General features: G+C 34.2%; 4 protein-coding genes across 7 annotated transcripts; 2 read left to right on the top strand and 2 right to left on the bottom strand.

Annotated features, from left to right (window-relative positions):
- Positions 1 to 198: 198 nt before the first annotated feature.
- Positions 199 to 3,074, bottom strand: LOC130969647 (ubiquitin carboxyl-terminal hydrolase 4). Its single transcript, XM_057895479.1, has 6 exons — positions 2,720 to 3,074; positions 2,121 to 2,237; positions 1,644 to 1,742; positions 1,349 to 1,537; positions 1,008 to 1,189; positions 199 to 873 (listed from the first exon to the last, which is right to left on the bottom strand). Exons 1-6 carry the CDS (start codon positions 2,834 to 2,836, stop codon positions 468 to 470), a joined length of 1,110 nt encoding a protein of 369 aa, XP_057751462.1. The 5' UTR covers positions 2,837 to 3,074; the 3' UTR covers positions 199 to 467.
- A 2,209-nt stretch (positions 3,075 to 5,283) lies between these two features.
- LOC130967927 (50S ribosomal protein L29, chloroplastic) lies at positions 5,284 to 7,284 on the top strand. Its single transcript, XM_057892978.1, has 2 exons — positions 5,284 to 5,660; positions 6,920 to 7,284. Exons 1-2 carry the CDS (start codon positions 5,325 to 5,327, stop codon positions 7,109 to 7,111), a joined length of 528 nt encoding a protein of 175 aa, XP_057748961.1. The 5' UTR covers positions 5,284 to 5,324; the 3' UTR covers positions 7,112 to 7,284.
- A 385-nt stretch (positions 7,285 to 7,669) lies between these two features.
- LOC130969230 (tubulin-folding cofactor C) lies at positions 7,670 to 9,340 on the top strand. The gene has a single exon (XM_057894875.1). The coding sequence runs from the start codon at positions 7,786 to 7,788 to the stop codon at positions 8,830 to 8,832; it is 1,047 nt and encodes a 348-aa protein (XP_057750858.1). The 5' UTR covers positions 7,670 to 7,785; the 3' UTR covers positions 8,833 to 9,340.
- An 11-nt stretch (positions 9,341 to 9,351) lies between these two features.
- On the bottom strand, positions 9,352 to 15,419 carry LOC130969229 (probable LRR receptor-like serine/threonine-protein kinase At5g10290). 4 transcript variants are annotated; one of them, XM_057894871.1, is made up of 12 exons: positions 14,934 to 15,419; positions 14,515 to 14,577; positions 13,810 to 13,944; positions 13,546 to 13,678; positions 13,329 to 13,400; positions 13,040 to 13,183; positions 12,861 to 12,932; positions 12,699 to 12,764; positions 12,042 to 12,112; positions 11,787 to 11,930; positions 11,078 to 11,419; positions 9,352 to 10,596 (listed from the first exon to the last, which is right to left on the bottom strand). In XM_057894871.1, the coding sequence occupies exons 3-12, from the start codon at positions 13,874 to 13,876 to the stop codon at positions 9,887 to 9,889; spliced, it is 1,821 nt and encodes a 606-aa protein (XP_057750854.1). In that variant the 5' UTR covers positions 13,877 to 13,944; positions 14,515 to 14,577; positions 14,934 to 15,419; the 3' UTR covers positions 9,352 to 9,886. The 4 variants fall into 4 exon arrangements, with proteins under 4 accessions (XP_057750854.1, XP_057750856.1, XP_057750855.1 ...); XM_057894873.1 differs by lacking the exon at positions 14,515 to 14,577; XM_057894872.1 differs by lacking the exon at positions 14,934 to 15,419 and having other exon boundaries at positions 14,515 to 14,908.
- Between the last annotated feature and the right edge of the window lie 1,276 nt (positions 15,420 to 16,695).

Raw genomic sequence — 16,695 nt, 5'->3', positions numbered from 1 at the left:
CCAGCGCCATTTGAAACATCATTGGAATGGATACTCAAGTAGTTAGTTTATGCGTCCGAAGACAATACTCTTATTAGTCCAAAGAATGCCCACCTATAACAAAACTAATAGTAATATATACAATGTATAACTGTAGTCTGAGTGCAAATTATTCAAACATAAGTTAGTTGCTAATGTTGGTGGACATTTGCAGCGATGAATACGCAATGTCGGTGAAATTTCCACCCATATATTTTTACTGCTATTATTGTGAAAAAGAAAATGCAAAAAAAAAAAAGATAATGTTATCGTCATCCACTGTACATGCCATCCACCTAAGTTTACATTTTCACAACCGTATATCCTCTGTCTGAAGGACGTAAAATCTCCTTCAAAGGGTTGAAAAATGAAGACTGTAAAGAAAATAAATATATAAACCAGATGGGTTCCAAATGATTGAGTACCTAAAATTCATAGAACTCCTCCATCTAACTCCGGTTACCCAGGCCAAGGCTTTCATAGAACAAAATGTATCCATGGTCTGTATTACTGGAATATTCCTGTGCTGATCCAAAGAAAGTTTGCACAGCAGATTCGTCAATCATCTCAACATTTTCGTCATCGAAAAATAACCAGTGATTATGGCTTTTCACAAGGCTAACATAATGCCCATGGTTGGGGCCACTTCCCACATGTACAACCACCGCAAATAGAGAATACTCAATGTCTGCTTCATCAACGGTGTTACTCAATTTCAGCTCGAGGGGGAAGACAACTCTGTAAGATAGCTTCTTGTAGCGGCCCAGCTGTTCCATGTACTTAAACCGCTTCAAATGGATGACCAAGATGTGAGGTGGTTTCTTTATCTTCATCCTTTTCTGAGCCTCTTGCAAACTGGTATCATAAGAAAACTTGAGGTATTAAAACCAAAGAAATTGTTGAGATAAAGCATATGATTCAAAACGATTGAGGCAATATAAAGCTTAAATTTGTGCCTGCTAGTGAAACTGTAAGGTAAATAAATATACCTGCAGCATTTGTCACAAAAAAATTTGTCTTCAGCATTCAACGTCTCAGTGGAACTGAAATTTTTCAAACAGCTTGTAATTGAACTATTTTGCTCAATATCAAGGCTCAAGTCAAGAAATGTTTCATCTCTGGCTGTCACTGTTTCACATTGCAAGCACCTTGTTTCATTTGTGAGTATTCCCTAATCAGAGCAAGTTACAATAATGAAAATCCATACAGAAAGAAGTATATAAGATATTTTATGTTCATTACAAGAGTAACCCCCTTCCCCTACCCACAAAAGAAGGATTAACAATCAAAATTTAAGGTGGCAAATGTTAAATTGGCAGAACAAGGTCACCTGGAAATTTTTGTGCACCCAAGTAACCAAAGGATCTTTCTTTGCACCATTAATTGTACCATTTGTGAGCCCGTTCGCAGCCTTCTCAGAAGGTGGGGACGTCTCTTGATCATTTTGTACAGTATGGGCTTCTTTCTCCAAAATGTCAACAAGTTCATTCAGCAAATAATTCAGGAATTCGTGGGCGTCCTACCCAGAAGGGGAAAAAATAAGGAAATCCACAACAAAAAATTATGTTTCTAATGGAATTTCATTGGAGGAAGTTGATTCTTGAATCTTGACAGTTTGAACATACCTGGTGCATATAGCTGCGGAAGATTTCATTCTGTTTTTTCAACCTCTGCACAAATCGTTTAGGAGCAATGACACCAGTTTTCTTCTTCTGCGAACTTATCTACACCAAGAGAAATAAATATATGTTTTTAACATTTACAAATTGCAACCAAGAAAGATATAAAGAAGCATGCAATTTGTCTTGGTTGGAGGCTCTTCTATTTCCTGTTTTTATTTACTAGTTATACGATATTTTATCTTCTATGCTTGTACTTGTTTATCTCTTATCTCTGATGAATTTTCTTCTACCAAAATAAATAAATAAATGAATCAGCATATAAATAAATAAAAAAAGTCTAGTAATATTGTTATTAAATAAAAGAAATAAAACCGCTACAAATTCAAAAAACAAATATCATGGTTGAGTTTATCAAAGATGAAACAAGCTGGGGCATGATGCATGTGAAGCCCAGAATCGACCAAACTACAGGCTAATTACCTGTGAAAATAAGTCAGCTAAGCAAGTTAAAAGATTTTCTTCCAACTCCCCAATGCTTTTGTTATTTCCATAATACTCTAGTAATTGTTCACGAAATGGAACACAAAAGTATAGTGCCTGCAGTAAGTAGCAAAATGAAATGATAAGTTACTAGTCAAGAACCATGAAGATATTTACAAAACAAGAATAATCATACACATCTTCATATACCATCACTAAAGACGTTCATATTTTAGAAAAGGTAAATGCTTGTACAAAATGTAGTGTGGACCATACAAAGAAAACATTGAATAATAGTTTAGCCTTAAAATTTCAATAGACTATCAATCAATTTCAACAAAAAACTTATGAAAGATGATTAAGAGTCGCGGGTCGGAAGTAAAAATCGCACATCCCCAATCCTAATATCGATTCACAAATCAAACACGTCGAAGTTCAAGAAACAAGTCAACAGCAGAACCAAAAAACACACATCTTCAGCAAACTTCCCATAGAATGAATAGACCAAAAGGAAAGGGAAAAAAAAAGAATCATCGATGCTAAAGATTGAAAGCATAACATAGAATTAAAGAACTTAAACCATGAATCAGTTGAGAAACCTGCAAAACACTGTTGCAGTAACAAGTATTGCCGAAATTCTCTAGGCCGAAGTAACGTTCTCCTTCGGGGAATTGGTCGCCGAGAGCCTTCTCGAGCTTAGAGCCCGCAGCACCCATGAGTGAGTGGATAGATTTCCGATGAGTCAGATTCGAATCCGATTCAATTCAGCGAGTCACAAGATGAAAGGTCACAATGACCGCTTTGGAAATCGTTAGGGTTTGGTGGTATTGTCGAGCGAAGTCTTAATAGTTTCTGTTGGCAGAAGCAAAGGGTTTTTGTTGTTCAACAGAGAGAACCGTGGATGACAATACTGACGGAAGTTTTGATGGAATGTTGACACAAAGAAAAGAAAGAACGGTTTTTATTTCGAACTCTCATTTTCCGCTGTTTTATTTATCTCTTTATTTTCTTTATCAAATTAAACGAATGCGCCACCACCGCACGAGAAAAAACAAAAAGTAATTTTGATACACTAACTAGTGTAATATAATCGTATATTATTTACGTAATAAATATAAAAAACATTTATTTTATTAATATGAAATTATGTAATTAAATATATATATAAAATAATTTTATATTAATAGTATATTAAAATTAATCTAAAAAATAATATAATTAATAAGAAGAATAGATAAAAATATATATAAATGTTTATATGAAAGATCTAATTATGTTTAAATCAATTTAATGAATTATTTGTACATATTAATTTTATGTTTTTACCATTTTGACATTAAGAGTGTATCTCGGGTAGTAAAATTGAACATTTATAACAGTTTTTTTCACCTTAACTATTTTTGTTAGTGACGTAGTTTTTTTATGATACATTAGATATTTAATTTTAAATTTTAATTTTTAAATAAAAGAATTTACTTCTATTATTTCTCCTTACAACAATATAAATTAAAAAAATTTATGGAACTCTAACAGAAAAAGAAGATAGCTACATTGCAATAAAAGAAAAACTCTATCTCCTTTAGTTGTGCTAGCCGCTTTTGACAACTTATCTTTATTACTATGGAACAACAACAACAAGAAGTTTCACTGCAACAATGGCAAGTATTTGTATGAGCTTAACGCAGTAATGCTGGAGTTTGGAACTGATTTAAATTCTGGGTTTTTTTTATGTTCTTTTTATGGGAGTTATTTTGTTGCATTACGTTTTTTTTATACTTTTTTTTCATTCTATGATTTGTGTTTTTCCTTTGCTACTTCTTGAAACTGCCATAGTTAAATAGGGACGTGAGTATTTCATATGGATCGATAAAATTAAAAAAGGTAGAAAAAATATGAGAGTTAAAAAAAAGTGAAGAAAGTTATGAAAAGAATCATATCCAAAAAAAAGGAGAGTTCACTATTGATGCACCAAAAAAAAAAAATTGAAGAAATAGTATATATATACCACCACTAATCAGATTAAGAAAGAATTGAAGTATATTAAGAAAATAATGATGGTTATTTGTCTAGGATTGAAAACTTGTATCTTGTTATTGTTTATGTTAATTGTTCAAAATTAAAATTTAGAGTGTAATTCATCTGTTAGGCTATGTTTATTGTGTAATTTTCATTGAATGAATGAAAATTTATTTCCTAATTTGTGTCAATTTTAAACAAGCTTAAAAAGGAATAATTGAATTATAAAATAATTAAATTTTAAAAATAATATCTAATTTGTCACCAAAAAGCGATATTACTAATGAAAATAGTGTTATGCTGGACAAAATCATTACATATGTGCAGTTTTATTAACGAAGACACATTTTTATTATGAAAGTGATGAATGTGATTATTGAAAGATAGAATTTACGTATACACATGATGCATTAAATGATTCAAACATAATTATATATTTTGTGTGAAAATTTTCATATATACTTTTATCTATTATTCATTTCTTCCTAATTAGTAAGAGAAATGCTAGATGATCAATAAAATTAATTATTTTTAATTATCAATCTAATTTTTTTAGTGTAAAAATCTAATAATATATTTTTAATTTATATTTTTAAAAATTAATAATTAATTAATAACCAAAAATAATAAATTTTATTGACCTTCTAAAATTTCTCAATTAGTAATTCAATTTTAATTTCTTAACTACATGATTTGTAAGACATTTATTATGGAGTTTTTGAGTTAGTATTTTTTTTTTATGCAAAGCAAAGTTATACAATATATTGAATTAGTATTTCATTTAATATATATAATTAATTAATTTAACAATACAAAGATAGAAAATTGTTAAGTGCACTAGTTAAGCAAGTTTATGTAAAAATGTTTTTATTACAAAAATGTTGCCGGTACATGAATAAATTTTTAACAATTTCATTATACATATACATTGTATAGTAAATATTAATTTGATATTAGTATTTTGTAATAATTAATATATTTTATTAATTTAAAATATTTTAAATATATAATTAATTAATAATAATTATATTTTTATATTAATATTAAAAATATTTAGTGTATGAATTAATAGTAATTTTTTTGTCGTAAAGAATGAGGGCCTGGGTTTGTTAGCCGGTAGGCCAGGAAAATAAAAAGAAAGGGATGGGGAGAGTCTTATCTGTAATCTGTTTCAGAAGATAACACAAAATGCTGAGCCTCAACCTGTCTACTGCTTCCGCTTCTTCTTCAACCCTTCCCTTTCTTCCGAAGCCATTATTCGCAAAATCATCCTTCAATGGCATCCGGCTCCGTCCCCGCAGCACCTGCTTGGTTCCACTCTCTTCCTCCGGGACGCGCACTGCAGCTGCGTCGGTGGTCATGATGGCCAAGAGAGAGGAGGAGATGAAGGAGATTCGCCAGAAAACCACCGACCAAATCAACGAAGAGGTCGTCGAACTTAAAGGCGAGCTTCTCATGCTTCGCCTTCAGCAATCTGCCCGCAACGAGTTCAAGTCCAGCGAGTTCCGTCGCATGCGCAAAAGGGTACTCTTTATTCCTCACTCTTTCATTGAGTTGTAGAAATTAGGGTTAGTATATCTTGAGAATTCTTCAATTTGGCTTCAGTTGACAATGTAGTTTAGAATTGCTACTGTGCTGGGACCATACCAAGCATTTCGTTTACATAAATTATAAGAAACCTTTGCTTACAGATTCACACAGAATCTTTAATTGCATACATTCTTTACTTTAGGCCTTTGACGAGAGAGCTCAGTTAGGTACATAGTATGACGAGCAGTTAACCCAATCAAGGGTGTGTGACCTGTGGCCAGTTTTTGGTAATTCAGGAACAGCCCTCCTATGCTGCTAGATCAATTGACCCTCAATGCCTCGGGCTGCTCTCGGCAGCCGGCACCAGGACTGCGAATAATTAGACAGGGCAAGGATCTCGCCGATAGGGGTTCCCCTAGTAAACTTTTGGTGCTTGAGCAAAGAGGACTATATCTCTTAAATTGGATGATACTTCAACTTCATTTCATTTACATAGCTGGCATAGAGACCTGACCAGCACACCATGACCATCAGAATATTATTCTAGGTTTATATCTCTAGGCTGTGAACTGAAATTCCTGAGAAATATATAGGTACTACTAACTACTTATGTGTATAAGTTCAATGTGATCCTTCTGTGTCGTATGCAAATTTTCTTGGTAAAGCTTGATGCACAGCAGTTTATCGTTTCCGAAACTAGTGCCAATGTCTTTAGCAGCTTCCGCTCTATGTGATTTGCGGTTGAGGTAGCATGGTGATTGGTGACGGGGTGTGTCTGTTTTCTGTCTACAGTTTGTTGTTTCTCTTGCTTTCTCTTTTCTACTTATCTATTTTCAGGTGACAAGTATACTTTCAAGTTTAAAATCCAAAATAGAATTCAATTGTCAAACTACTTTCTACTTCCTTATTTTAAAGTATTGATCTTCAGTTATCCAACTGAGATTGTGTGGCCAAACTGGAACTCAATCTGTCATTCTGTTAAAAGGAGGTCATTAGGTTTTGTTGAAGAGACAGTCACAACTCGCATGGATTTAGGATGCCCCGGTTCCATGTGGAGAGCAGAGCATGATATGCAGAAGGGCTTGAAAAGTAAAATTGTCTCCATATTTATTTGTCAAACAATTCCCTTCCCCTTTAAGACCCTTACTCGTAAATGCACCCTTAATATTTGCATGAATGCTATGGTTGCATGTTCCTATCCTTGTATATTATTTTTGGATGCATGATGTTGTGATGATTTAATATGAATGCAGATTGCTCGCATGCTTACTGTGAAGAGGGAAAGGGAGATTGAGGAGGGTATCAATAAGAGGTTGTCCAGAAAGTTCGATAGACAATGGAAGAAAAGCATTGTTGTAAAACCGCCGCCATCTTTAATAAAGCTTCGGGAGCAAGAAGCAGCTGAAGAAGCTGCTGCAGCTGAAAAGGCCGCATCATCATCATAATATATGCTCCTTGGTTTGGAGCGAATGTTTTTGTAATATCATATTGTTGGTATCCTGCCTTGTATTTATTTTTGGAAGTAAAAGAAGACATGATGATGAAAAATCATGATTCACATTTCACAACATTAGTCTTCATATTGAATTATCAATCAATTCAATATACACGAGTTTAATTGCCCAGCATTAAAAGTTGTGTGTGAGTTTTATATTATCATCTAATTAAACGTGTATTTGGAAAATTTTAATATAACGAAAACTATTAATATTTGTTTATTAATGATTAAACGTGTATTTGAATCAATATGGGTTGGTCTAGCTTATTAATTTGATTAAGCAAGTATTAGGAGGTTGAATTTTGTTTTGTACATATAATAATTTATTAACCAATAACAAATCTTTAAATGAAAATCTGATCCAGGACAAATTAATTCTTGTCAGGTTGGGAGATACATAAAAAATCAAAACGTATATTTGAAAGATTTTAATATAACGAGAACTATTAATAATTGTTTCCTAATGAGAATGTGTTAAATTCTTTTGATAGTAGTATCAAAAATAAATCTCGAAGTCACCCAAAAAACAAAATAAAATAAATATTGAGAGGATCCATTCCCTATTTAATTGATGTGATGCCATTTCAGTAACGGGGAGTGCAGAGGGGTAAACCGTAAAGGATGGAAGAAAGCAAAGAAGAAGCAGAGGCAGCGCTGCAGAAGAAGTACTCGTCAATGGTGGAACGGCTCAACAAACGCCACCAATCCCGTTCAGACAATAACAACGAATCGGAATCATCTTCATCCCCTGCCTTCGAGTCCACGTCATCCTTCCTCACCCGATTCTCCAACCTCAAATCCTCCATCGAATCCCAACTCACTCACTCCCATTCCCTCTCCTCTTCCGACCCATCGCAGCTCAAACCCCATTTCGAGCAAATCTCAGCATCAATCTCCCATTTGGAGAAGCTTGTTGCAGAAAACTCCTACTTCCTTCCCTCCTACGACGTTCGATCCTCCCTCAAAACCATCGCCGATTTGAAACACACCCTAGAAACCCTCATCTCCCAGCTTCTCCCTAAGAAGAAGTTCTCCTTCAAGAACAAGGCTGCCACCAACAAAGACACTACCAACAACAACAACAACAACAACAATACTGTTACTCCACAAGAACCCAAGCAGCCCCTACCTCTCAATCGCGACTCCCCGGGGTTCAGGAACAAATCCGGCGAGCTTTTGGTGGGTGATTTTAGGGGATCGGAGGTTGGCGAATTCACGGTGTCTGATCTCGATTCCTGCGAGGTTAGGATAATTGGTTGTGTGAGGACGCTCTTCGTTCACAGGTTGAAGAATTCTAGGGTTTACGTTGGGCCCGTGATGGGTTCAGTCCTCATCGAGGACGTTGAAGGCTGCGTTTTTGCCATGGCGTCACATCAGATTCGGATCCACGCTGCAACAAGGAGCGATTTTTACCTGAGAGTTAGGAGCAGGCCCATAATCGAGGACAGCAATGGGGTGAGGTTTGCGCCGTACTGCTTGCGCTACGAAGGGATCGAAGAGGATCTTCGTGGTGCTGGTCTTGATGCAGAAACCGGGAATTGGGAGAATGTGGACGATTTCAAGTGGTTGAGGGCGGTGCAGTCTCCAAATTGGTCGATTTTGCCGGAAAATGTTAGGGTTGGAATCGTTGATTTCAATTCGGAAAATGGGAAGGAGGAGGAAATTTGAGTAGGTTTGTTGTTGTAGGATGCTCCAAGTGTTCAAGATTTTTTATTTGTCTTGTGGGGACTATGTGCAATTGAAGTGATTTTGGCGATGCTAGTGTCTGTGACTGCTGAGTTTTCACTTTACTGTTGCTATTGTTTGATTTAAAAGAAAAGCTTAGAAGTGATATGATATAACTATTGCTTAATCGTTTCGCACATAATTCTTGTGTGTATGGTCATTTACTCATTTTGTGTTTTATTCCTAACTCTGAAAAGACGGAAGAAGCTAGATATCTGCCCTTGTTAGCTCAAACAATGTTTTTATCAGCTGCTGCAGAATGATCATATGTTGCGAGTATTTTCCTGTGATTTTAGGGGTGGTATGTTGCATGCACATTTTGTACTTTTGGGGATAAATTGAACCAACTCCAAACTTGACGGATACTGTGCAATTCTCCCCATTCCCCAAGAATAATTAAGGTTCAGAGGATCATTTTCTCAACTTCACTGCATGATGCATTAGTATTACGGATAAAATGAATAACAAAAAGATGACAGACATTGAATGAGTAATGGCATTGCTGCAGTATATACCTTTCAAACAATCACTTACAATAAAGTAAAATAGATCCATTAATAAATTGCAAATGGAACCAATTCATGCAGAGATTTGGCCTTTAAGAAATACAGCCAAACAATGTTTTGTTCCAAAAAAACTAAGCTAAAAAATTTACACCACTTCGCAGCTAATATGGAGCCTTAAGGTTGGAGGCTACTGAAGCATCAGCTCTTGACGGAGGTTCTGAATTCTGAGTCAATCTACAAGCAAAAGCCGCTACTGCACTAGGAAGATTTTGGGATTCACAGAGAAAATCACCAACCTTAAAACTATCAAGTTTTCTAAATGGATTTCTTTTTTATGAAACCTCAGTCCACAAGCATCATAGGAAAATGCATAAATAGTTACTTCCTTTTAACTTCTTAACAGCTTTAGAGCAATAGCAACACATCTTTTTGAGCTAACCTACCAAAAAAGGTATATATTGATACAACATAACTGGTTCAGTTTATGGATTTTATCTCCCACCAGACAACTCAATGGCATCTTGATTGTAGACTGAATCTTCACCCCAGTCGAATCTTCTTTGTAATCTCTCATATTCTTGCCTCCGATTGACTTCCACATGCTGCCATTCCTCCCACCTTTCAGCCAAACCTTCTCCTTCTAGCATTCTTACAACCTCGGACATCAGTGGCCGATCCTCTGGTGTTGCTTGTGTGCAGAGCAATGCAACTTGTATCATCATTTCTACCTCTTGTATATTGTAATTTTTATTTAGGTTGCGGTCAACAATAGCATCTAGTCTCTTCTCCCGTTCTAATTTCTTAACATGGTCAAGCAATAGCACATCATCTTCCTCTTCCAATCGTGAGAAGTCAATTGCTCTTTGACCTGTAACCAGCTCCAAAAGCATAATCCCATAGCCAAAAACATCAGTCCTCTCTGACGACTTTCCAGTGGACAAGTATTCAGGAGCTATATGTCCCATTGTCCCACGAACTTGAGTTGTCACATTAGTCTTGCGGACATCAACTAACTTTGCCAAACCGAAGTCGCCAACAACTGCCTCAAAATCTTCATCAAGTAATACATTAGCTGCCTTCACATCTCGATGAATAATTTTGGGATTGCAATGCTCATGAAGATATTCAAGGCCACGAGCTGTTCCCAGAGCCACTCTTTTTCTTGTAGGCCAGTCTAAAACAGGTTCCCCAGGCTTAAGTTCTGCATTGCCATTCATGTAACAATATTTGTGGTCAGGATGCCAAATTTTACAAACAAACTAAATGAAATGTGGATGCTTAAACCATGATTCGTATTTTCTCATCTGTCATTTCAAACTTTTAATTTGCTAATAATTAACATTCAATATGTACATTTGTATATATCATTTATAGTTTATCAATTTGTACCAAACGAATTTATGATGTCATCTAAAAATGACAAATTAAATGTTGGACAAATTTCTTCACCTAAGTATATTCTGCAGGAGTATAAAATCATAAAATCATTTGAAAAAAAATATTTTTCTAAAATAAAAATTATAATAGAATAACAAAAACAAAGGCTTAAGATGATGACAACAAACAATCTGAATGGCCCTCCAGCCCTGGTTGCAACATAAAAAATAACAACATACTCTTTAAAAGAAAATAAAATTGGATAAGCAAAATAGTAAACCTAATAGGCCTTTGTAATTATGTACCTCGTAGACGATAGGCGACACTCAAATTTTGCATGAAGGGATAAACTAACAGGCGTTCAGTTGGAGTTGTGCAAAACCCAATCAATCGTAACAGGTTCCGATGAACAGCTACACTTATCATTTCAACTTCACGCTGGAAAGCTGCATCTCCCCCAGGGCTTTCATAATCAGTTAACCTTTTCACAGCAACTTTTGTGTTATCAGCAAGAACACCTTTGTAAACCTTTCCAAATCCTCCTTGTCCTAAAACATTTTTCTCACTGAAGTTGTCTGTTGCTATCTGTAGTTCTCTCCATGCAAATCTCTTTAGTTGACCAAATGCAATTCGTCGGTCAACTTCACCTAATAATAAAATAATAAGAATGAAAATTATTATTAACCATGATAACAATAGCAATAGCAATAATATAACAGACACAAGCTGAGTAAATTTTTAAAAACTGGGAAGGATCATATCAATCTCAATCTTAATGTTGTTAGGACACTCTTTCAACTGGCTGATAACAAAAGATAAAAAAAAATAAGTAAAATCAGATAGGGTCCAGCCATAAATTTATCATTTTGAACTTCGGTGCAGAGGTAAATTCTCCAAACCAATACTTTAAAGCTCATAATGCTGGAACAATAAACAATGGAACATATTAAAACATCCAAGTAACGTTTCAGACTTAACTCACAAGAATATTGCAGATAAACAAGAAACACATACCTGCAACATCAACAAAAATTTCACGCTTGTAACCCTTGTGTTTATTTTTGCACCAAAAGTATAGAAGGCCAACAAGGAAAAGAATAACAATTAACCCCATAATAATTCCAACAATGAGTCCAACTTTCACTTTATGTGGTGAACCTGCCATGTAGGAAAATTAGTATCAGCTTGTGGCTAAGAGAGAGAAAAGAAAGGGGAATTGGTAACAACACAAAATTAAACAGAACCGCAAGAATTTTCCAATAAAATAACCTTGGTCTGTATTACTAGATGCACAAGGATGAGGATAATTCACGCCACAATTCAATTTATTTCCAGAGAAACTGCAGCAAGGAAAACCGTGTAAATAGAGCAATGTACTAAAATTCTTAAAAAAACAAAAGGAATGGTACATGTTAACATGGATAAACATCTAAATGTCTAATGCATCCTAAATTCAAATATTATATCCATTAATTCCAAACATGGTATATGGGAACAGACCCACAAAGAAGGGATGAAAACATTTTCAAATTGGTGTATACTTAAAACTATTTTTACCTATCACTAATTAATATAAGCTAGCAGAAAAAGTAGGAGGAAAACAATTGTCACTGTTTAAGGCTCCAAAGGCCTACACATTGAAAGCTTTTAACTCTAGTTCAAGGCTTGTAATGAAAGCTTAAGCTTGTTTGCTTGACCACTCGAAGATGTCTGGTTCCCTTCTACATTTCATAGTGGAGTGATAGATTTTATACAGCTAGAATGGTGCAAAAATATTAATCATGTAAAGGAGTTTGTGAAAGATAACTTTGTTTCATTGGTGTGAAAAAGGGCCAATTATATATAATATTACCATTAAGTAGAAAGCAACAAGATTATGTAAAGTAGTCAAGCTACAAGAATTAAACTTGATTTTCTGGAACTTACTTGTACTTAGTTACTTTGAACAACTGCTCCGGGATTTCACCACTAAGATCATTTGAATTTAACATGCTGCCAAACAGAAGTTTGAACAACCAGTCAGCTAATAAAATAACAATATATACTTAGCAGTAACCTCAAAATTGTATAAAGAATTATTTCACATACACATTGATCAAGCTTGGGAGATTGCCAAGTGACTCTGGTATAGTGCCATTGAGATTGTTTTGACTTAGTGTCCTGGTTTCCGGGTGGGAAAAAAATGATTCAGCATGGCATAGTAATATGCTAAGACTCGTTATATCTATGTAAAGTAAAACCTAGTAATTAGAGATTGTCATACTTACAAGAATTGGAGCTTATTTAGATTGCCAAGGGAAGATGGTATTTGGCCAGTTAATCTGTTATTTTCCAAATCCAACCTGCCCAAGTTTGTCAGATTTCCTAATTCTTTTGGTATGTTTCCTGTGATGGCATTCCCTTGCAAAGAACTGCATGATAAAGCATATACACATCAATGATTACACTAAAAAATCCAGCTTGACTAACAAACCACTTTTATCACCTAACTACCCAATCATATGAAAATCTAGCTTGACCAAGATTGAATGAATGTGTCATACTATAAATACTTACAGAGCAGTAAGATTTTTTAGAACTCCTATTCTTGGGGTCAAGGTTCCTGTGAGTCCCATTAATGCTAGCGAACTGCATGAATCAAATTATGCATGCACCAATTCAACATACAGTTATGGGATCGAAAAATATAATGCTAATATATAATTTTTTGTTGTGGACAGTGAAAGTATGGCTTCAGCATCTTTTGCAAATCAAATAATAAATAATGTCTTACACTTGAATGACATTGTTGCTCTGGTCACAGTTAACACGCGACCAAGTACAAGGGTTCACTTGATTTACATTCCAATCAGTAAGCTGGTTAGATGAAGCATTCAGTGATAGCTTCAACGCATATAGAGCGTCTCCTGGATATAAACAAGAATGTTAGTAGGATTCCAAAACACTGCAATTTTTCACAAGATCAAAAAGGCATATATGTTTCAAACTTCAAACCCCTAATATTTCAACTGCAACATTTGAAAAAATGATATTGTACCTTGAGCATCAGGTAGCACAAATGAACATAAGCAACCCAATAACAGAACCAAAAATAAGAAGCTCATCTCTACTTGGCATCAACCAATGACACAAAGTCCACGATAATCAATTAGCAAATGAAAATTGTCCATCTCTGCAGTGCAGAATCATCAAAATCATTAAGTTACCAAAATTAATGATGACAACAAACAGCATGCGAAAATAAACAATAAAACAAGACTGAACAAGCTGATGCAGTGATGAACAAAAATATATTGTGATCAAAGTAATTAATGATCACTCCTGCATCTAAGAAAAATTGCTTGTTGCATCAATGAAGGATCACATAGCTAACTGATTTTTATTTAAATAATAATAGTAATCCACATTTGCCAATTTGAGCAAACTATGCAGAACTAAAAAGCAGGTATATTTTGTCGTTTCTCACACTCGTTAATCTAAATAATGGATAAGGAAAAGGGGGTAGTTAAAGAAATCATTCAAATGGTGACAACCAATAATAATAGTAATTGTTAATTCTCAATTCTCACCATCTATAAAAGGAGAAGATCACAATTTTAGCTTTATTTTGTTATGGTTAGTTGGTTACTTGGATACAAATGCCGATTACACAGCAAATTCAGTAAATTTCCAATTTCAGCCGCCAATTGAAAGAATGAAAAAGAAAAAGAAAAAAAAAAGAAGAAGAAAGAATTGCTTAAACCAGCAAAGGATGCTTGCTTTCGTCTCACACCAAATATGCCAACTGAGAGAATAAGGAAAGGACCTGCACAGTTATACAATAATACAAAATTTGGAATTAAAGCGAGTTAGATTTCAAAACAAATGAAGAAAAAATAACATAAACACAGGATTGAGAGAAACACTGTCATAATCGTGAACAGGTAATGACTGTGGCCACAGAATCATTCACACAAATGGACAAATAGAAATGCGTATACGCCCAAAACGCAGCAGAACACTAACAAAAGCGCGATCCAAATAACAAACGAAACGGCAGTAACAGCAAAGAAGAAAACGGAATCAGAATCAGGTGAAAGAAGATCAGTGTGTAGTGGGGATACAGTAAATTTTGAAAAAAAAAATAACAAAAGAAGAAGAAAGGTTTAGAAAGGTACTAACTATGTAATGAAGAGCGTTGAAGGAGAAGAAGTGTGAGAGAGAGGTAGCTGGCAATAAGGTATGACAGCAAATGTTGAACCGAACCTTCTGTCCCCTTTGCTTTTTTTTCTTCCTTTCTTTTTTGGTTACTTTTTATAACGTTTTTCGCATTTCCTTTTTCTTTTTCTTTTCTTTTCTTTTCTTTTCCCTCTCTCCTCTCTCTCTCTATCTTTGATTTATGATTATTACTACTGATTATAATAATTCAGTATTACAGGTATTGACCAGAAGAATGTTGAAATAGAATCATGTTTAGTAAAGGAAGATTGGAATTTGGAAAGCAAAGACACAGCAATTATTGTTGATTTGTTGCCAGTTGCCAGCACCACACACTCCTCTCTCTCTCTCTCTCTCAGATTGGACTGCAGAAGAAGTGAAGTGCTGCCTCTTGTTTGTTGGTATCCATGCGTCGTTACTCGTTCTACTTTCCACTGATTGGTTTGGGTTCTTCCTTTGAAAAAATGTTCCCCACTTAAATTTAGTAATATAATCTAATCTAATATAATCTGCCATGAAAAATATCTTCTCACAAATCATCACTATGACTCGATTTTTCTAAGTAAGAACAGAAACAGTGGTAATACAATGGTACCAAAAAGAGATTTAAGTCTCTCAATTTTAAATTTTATCTTAAAGAGTAAAATATAATTTTTTATTATTTATTTTATAGATAAAACATAGAAAAAATATAAAAAATTATTTAAAAATAAAAGATTATACTTTATTTTTTAAATAAAAATTCAAGATTTAGAAGATTTAAAATTTTTAAAAAATGTGTATTTTATTTTTTCTTCACAAAAAATCAATAACATATTTACTTTAAGTTAATAAACAAATTAGTTTTTAAAATATCACTCGTTATTTAAATTAATCTCTAAAAAATTTTTTAATTAAATTTATTTTTTAAAAATTTTAAATTAGTCATATTAGTCTTTTTTTCAATTTTATTACTAACAGTATCAGAATTTTTTTATGTGGTATATTAAGTAACATCACAACATACACTTAATAGTTCTAATTGATTATTAACTTGACTAATTTATGAAATTAGATCAAATTAATCATAAATTAAGAGATTCTAATGTCTCAAGTTCTTTTATCAATTAGACTTTAATTTGATCTAATTTTATAAATTTATTATGTTAATAGTCAATTAAGACTTTTAGGTATGTGTTGTAATATCACTTAACGTGCCACATTAACAAATTTTGACAATCAACAAAAAAGTAACAAAGGGACTAACATGACTAATTAAAAATCTTTAAAGGACGAATTTGATTAATAATATTTTTCGGAGTTGAAATCCATTTTAACCCCTTAAATTTTTGACTGGCTTCAATTTCGACCCACAAATTTATAGTTACCCAATTAACACCCCAAAATATTGAATCGTGCCCCGCGTTTGCTCCTGTCGCTAGTTTCGTTAACGAAAATCTGATGTGGCACGTTAAGTCGCCAGAGTGTGTATCCATGTGTCACCCAACTTGTCAGAATGGATGTGTGATGAGTGAATGATGTGGCAAAATTTGAATGAACTCAATTTAATCCCTCCATAGATGATAAAACCCTAATTTGCAACCCTCCCTCCGAATACATTTAAGACTATGCTGGTGAAATGATGAGTTCATGAAGTCAAGCTGCAGGGAGTTATGCACGATCATGTTCTGATGGGGCTTCCGTGAGGAATCCTACTGGTGGGAGGTTGGGAAAGATTCCTGATTGG

Source organism: Arachis stenosperma, chromosome 3, assembly GCF_014773155.1.
Source record: "Arachis stenosperma cultivar V10309 chromosome 3, arast.V10309.gnm1.PFL2, whole genome shotgun sequence".
NCBI classification, from domain to species: domain Eukaryota; kingdom Viridiplantae; phylum Streptophyta; class Magnoliopsida; order Fabales; family Fabaceae; genus Arachis; species Arachis stenosperma.
Note: the sequence above shows the minus strand (reverse complement) of the source record. Positions and strands in the feature narration are given on the sequence as shown.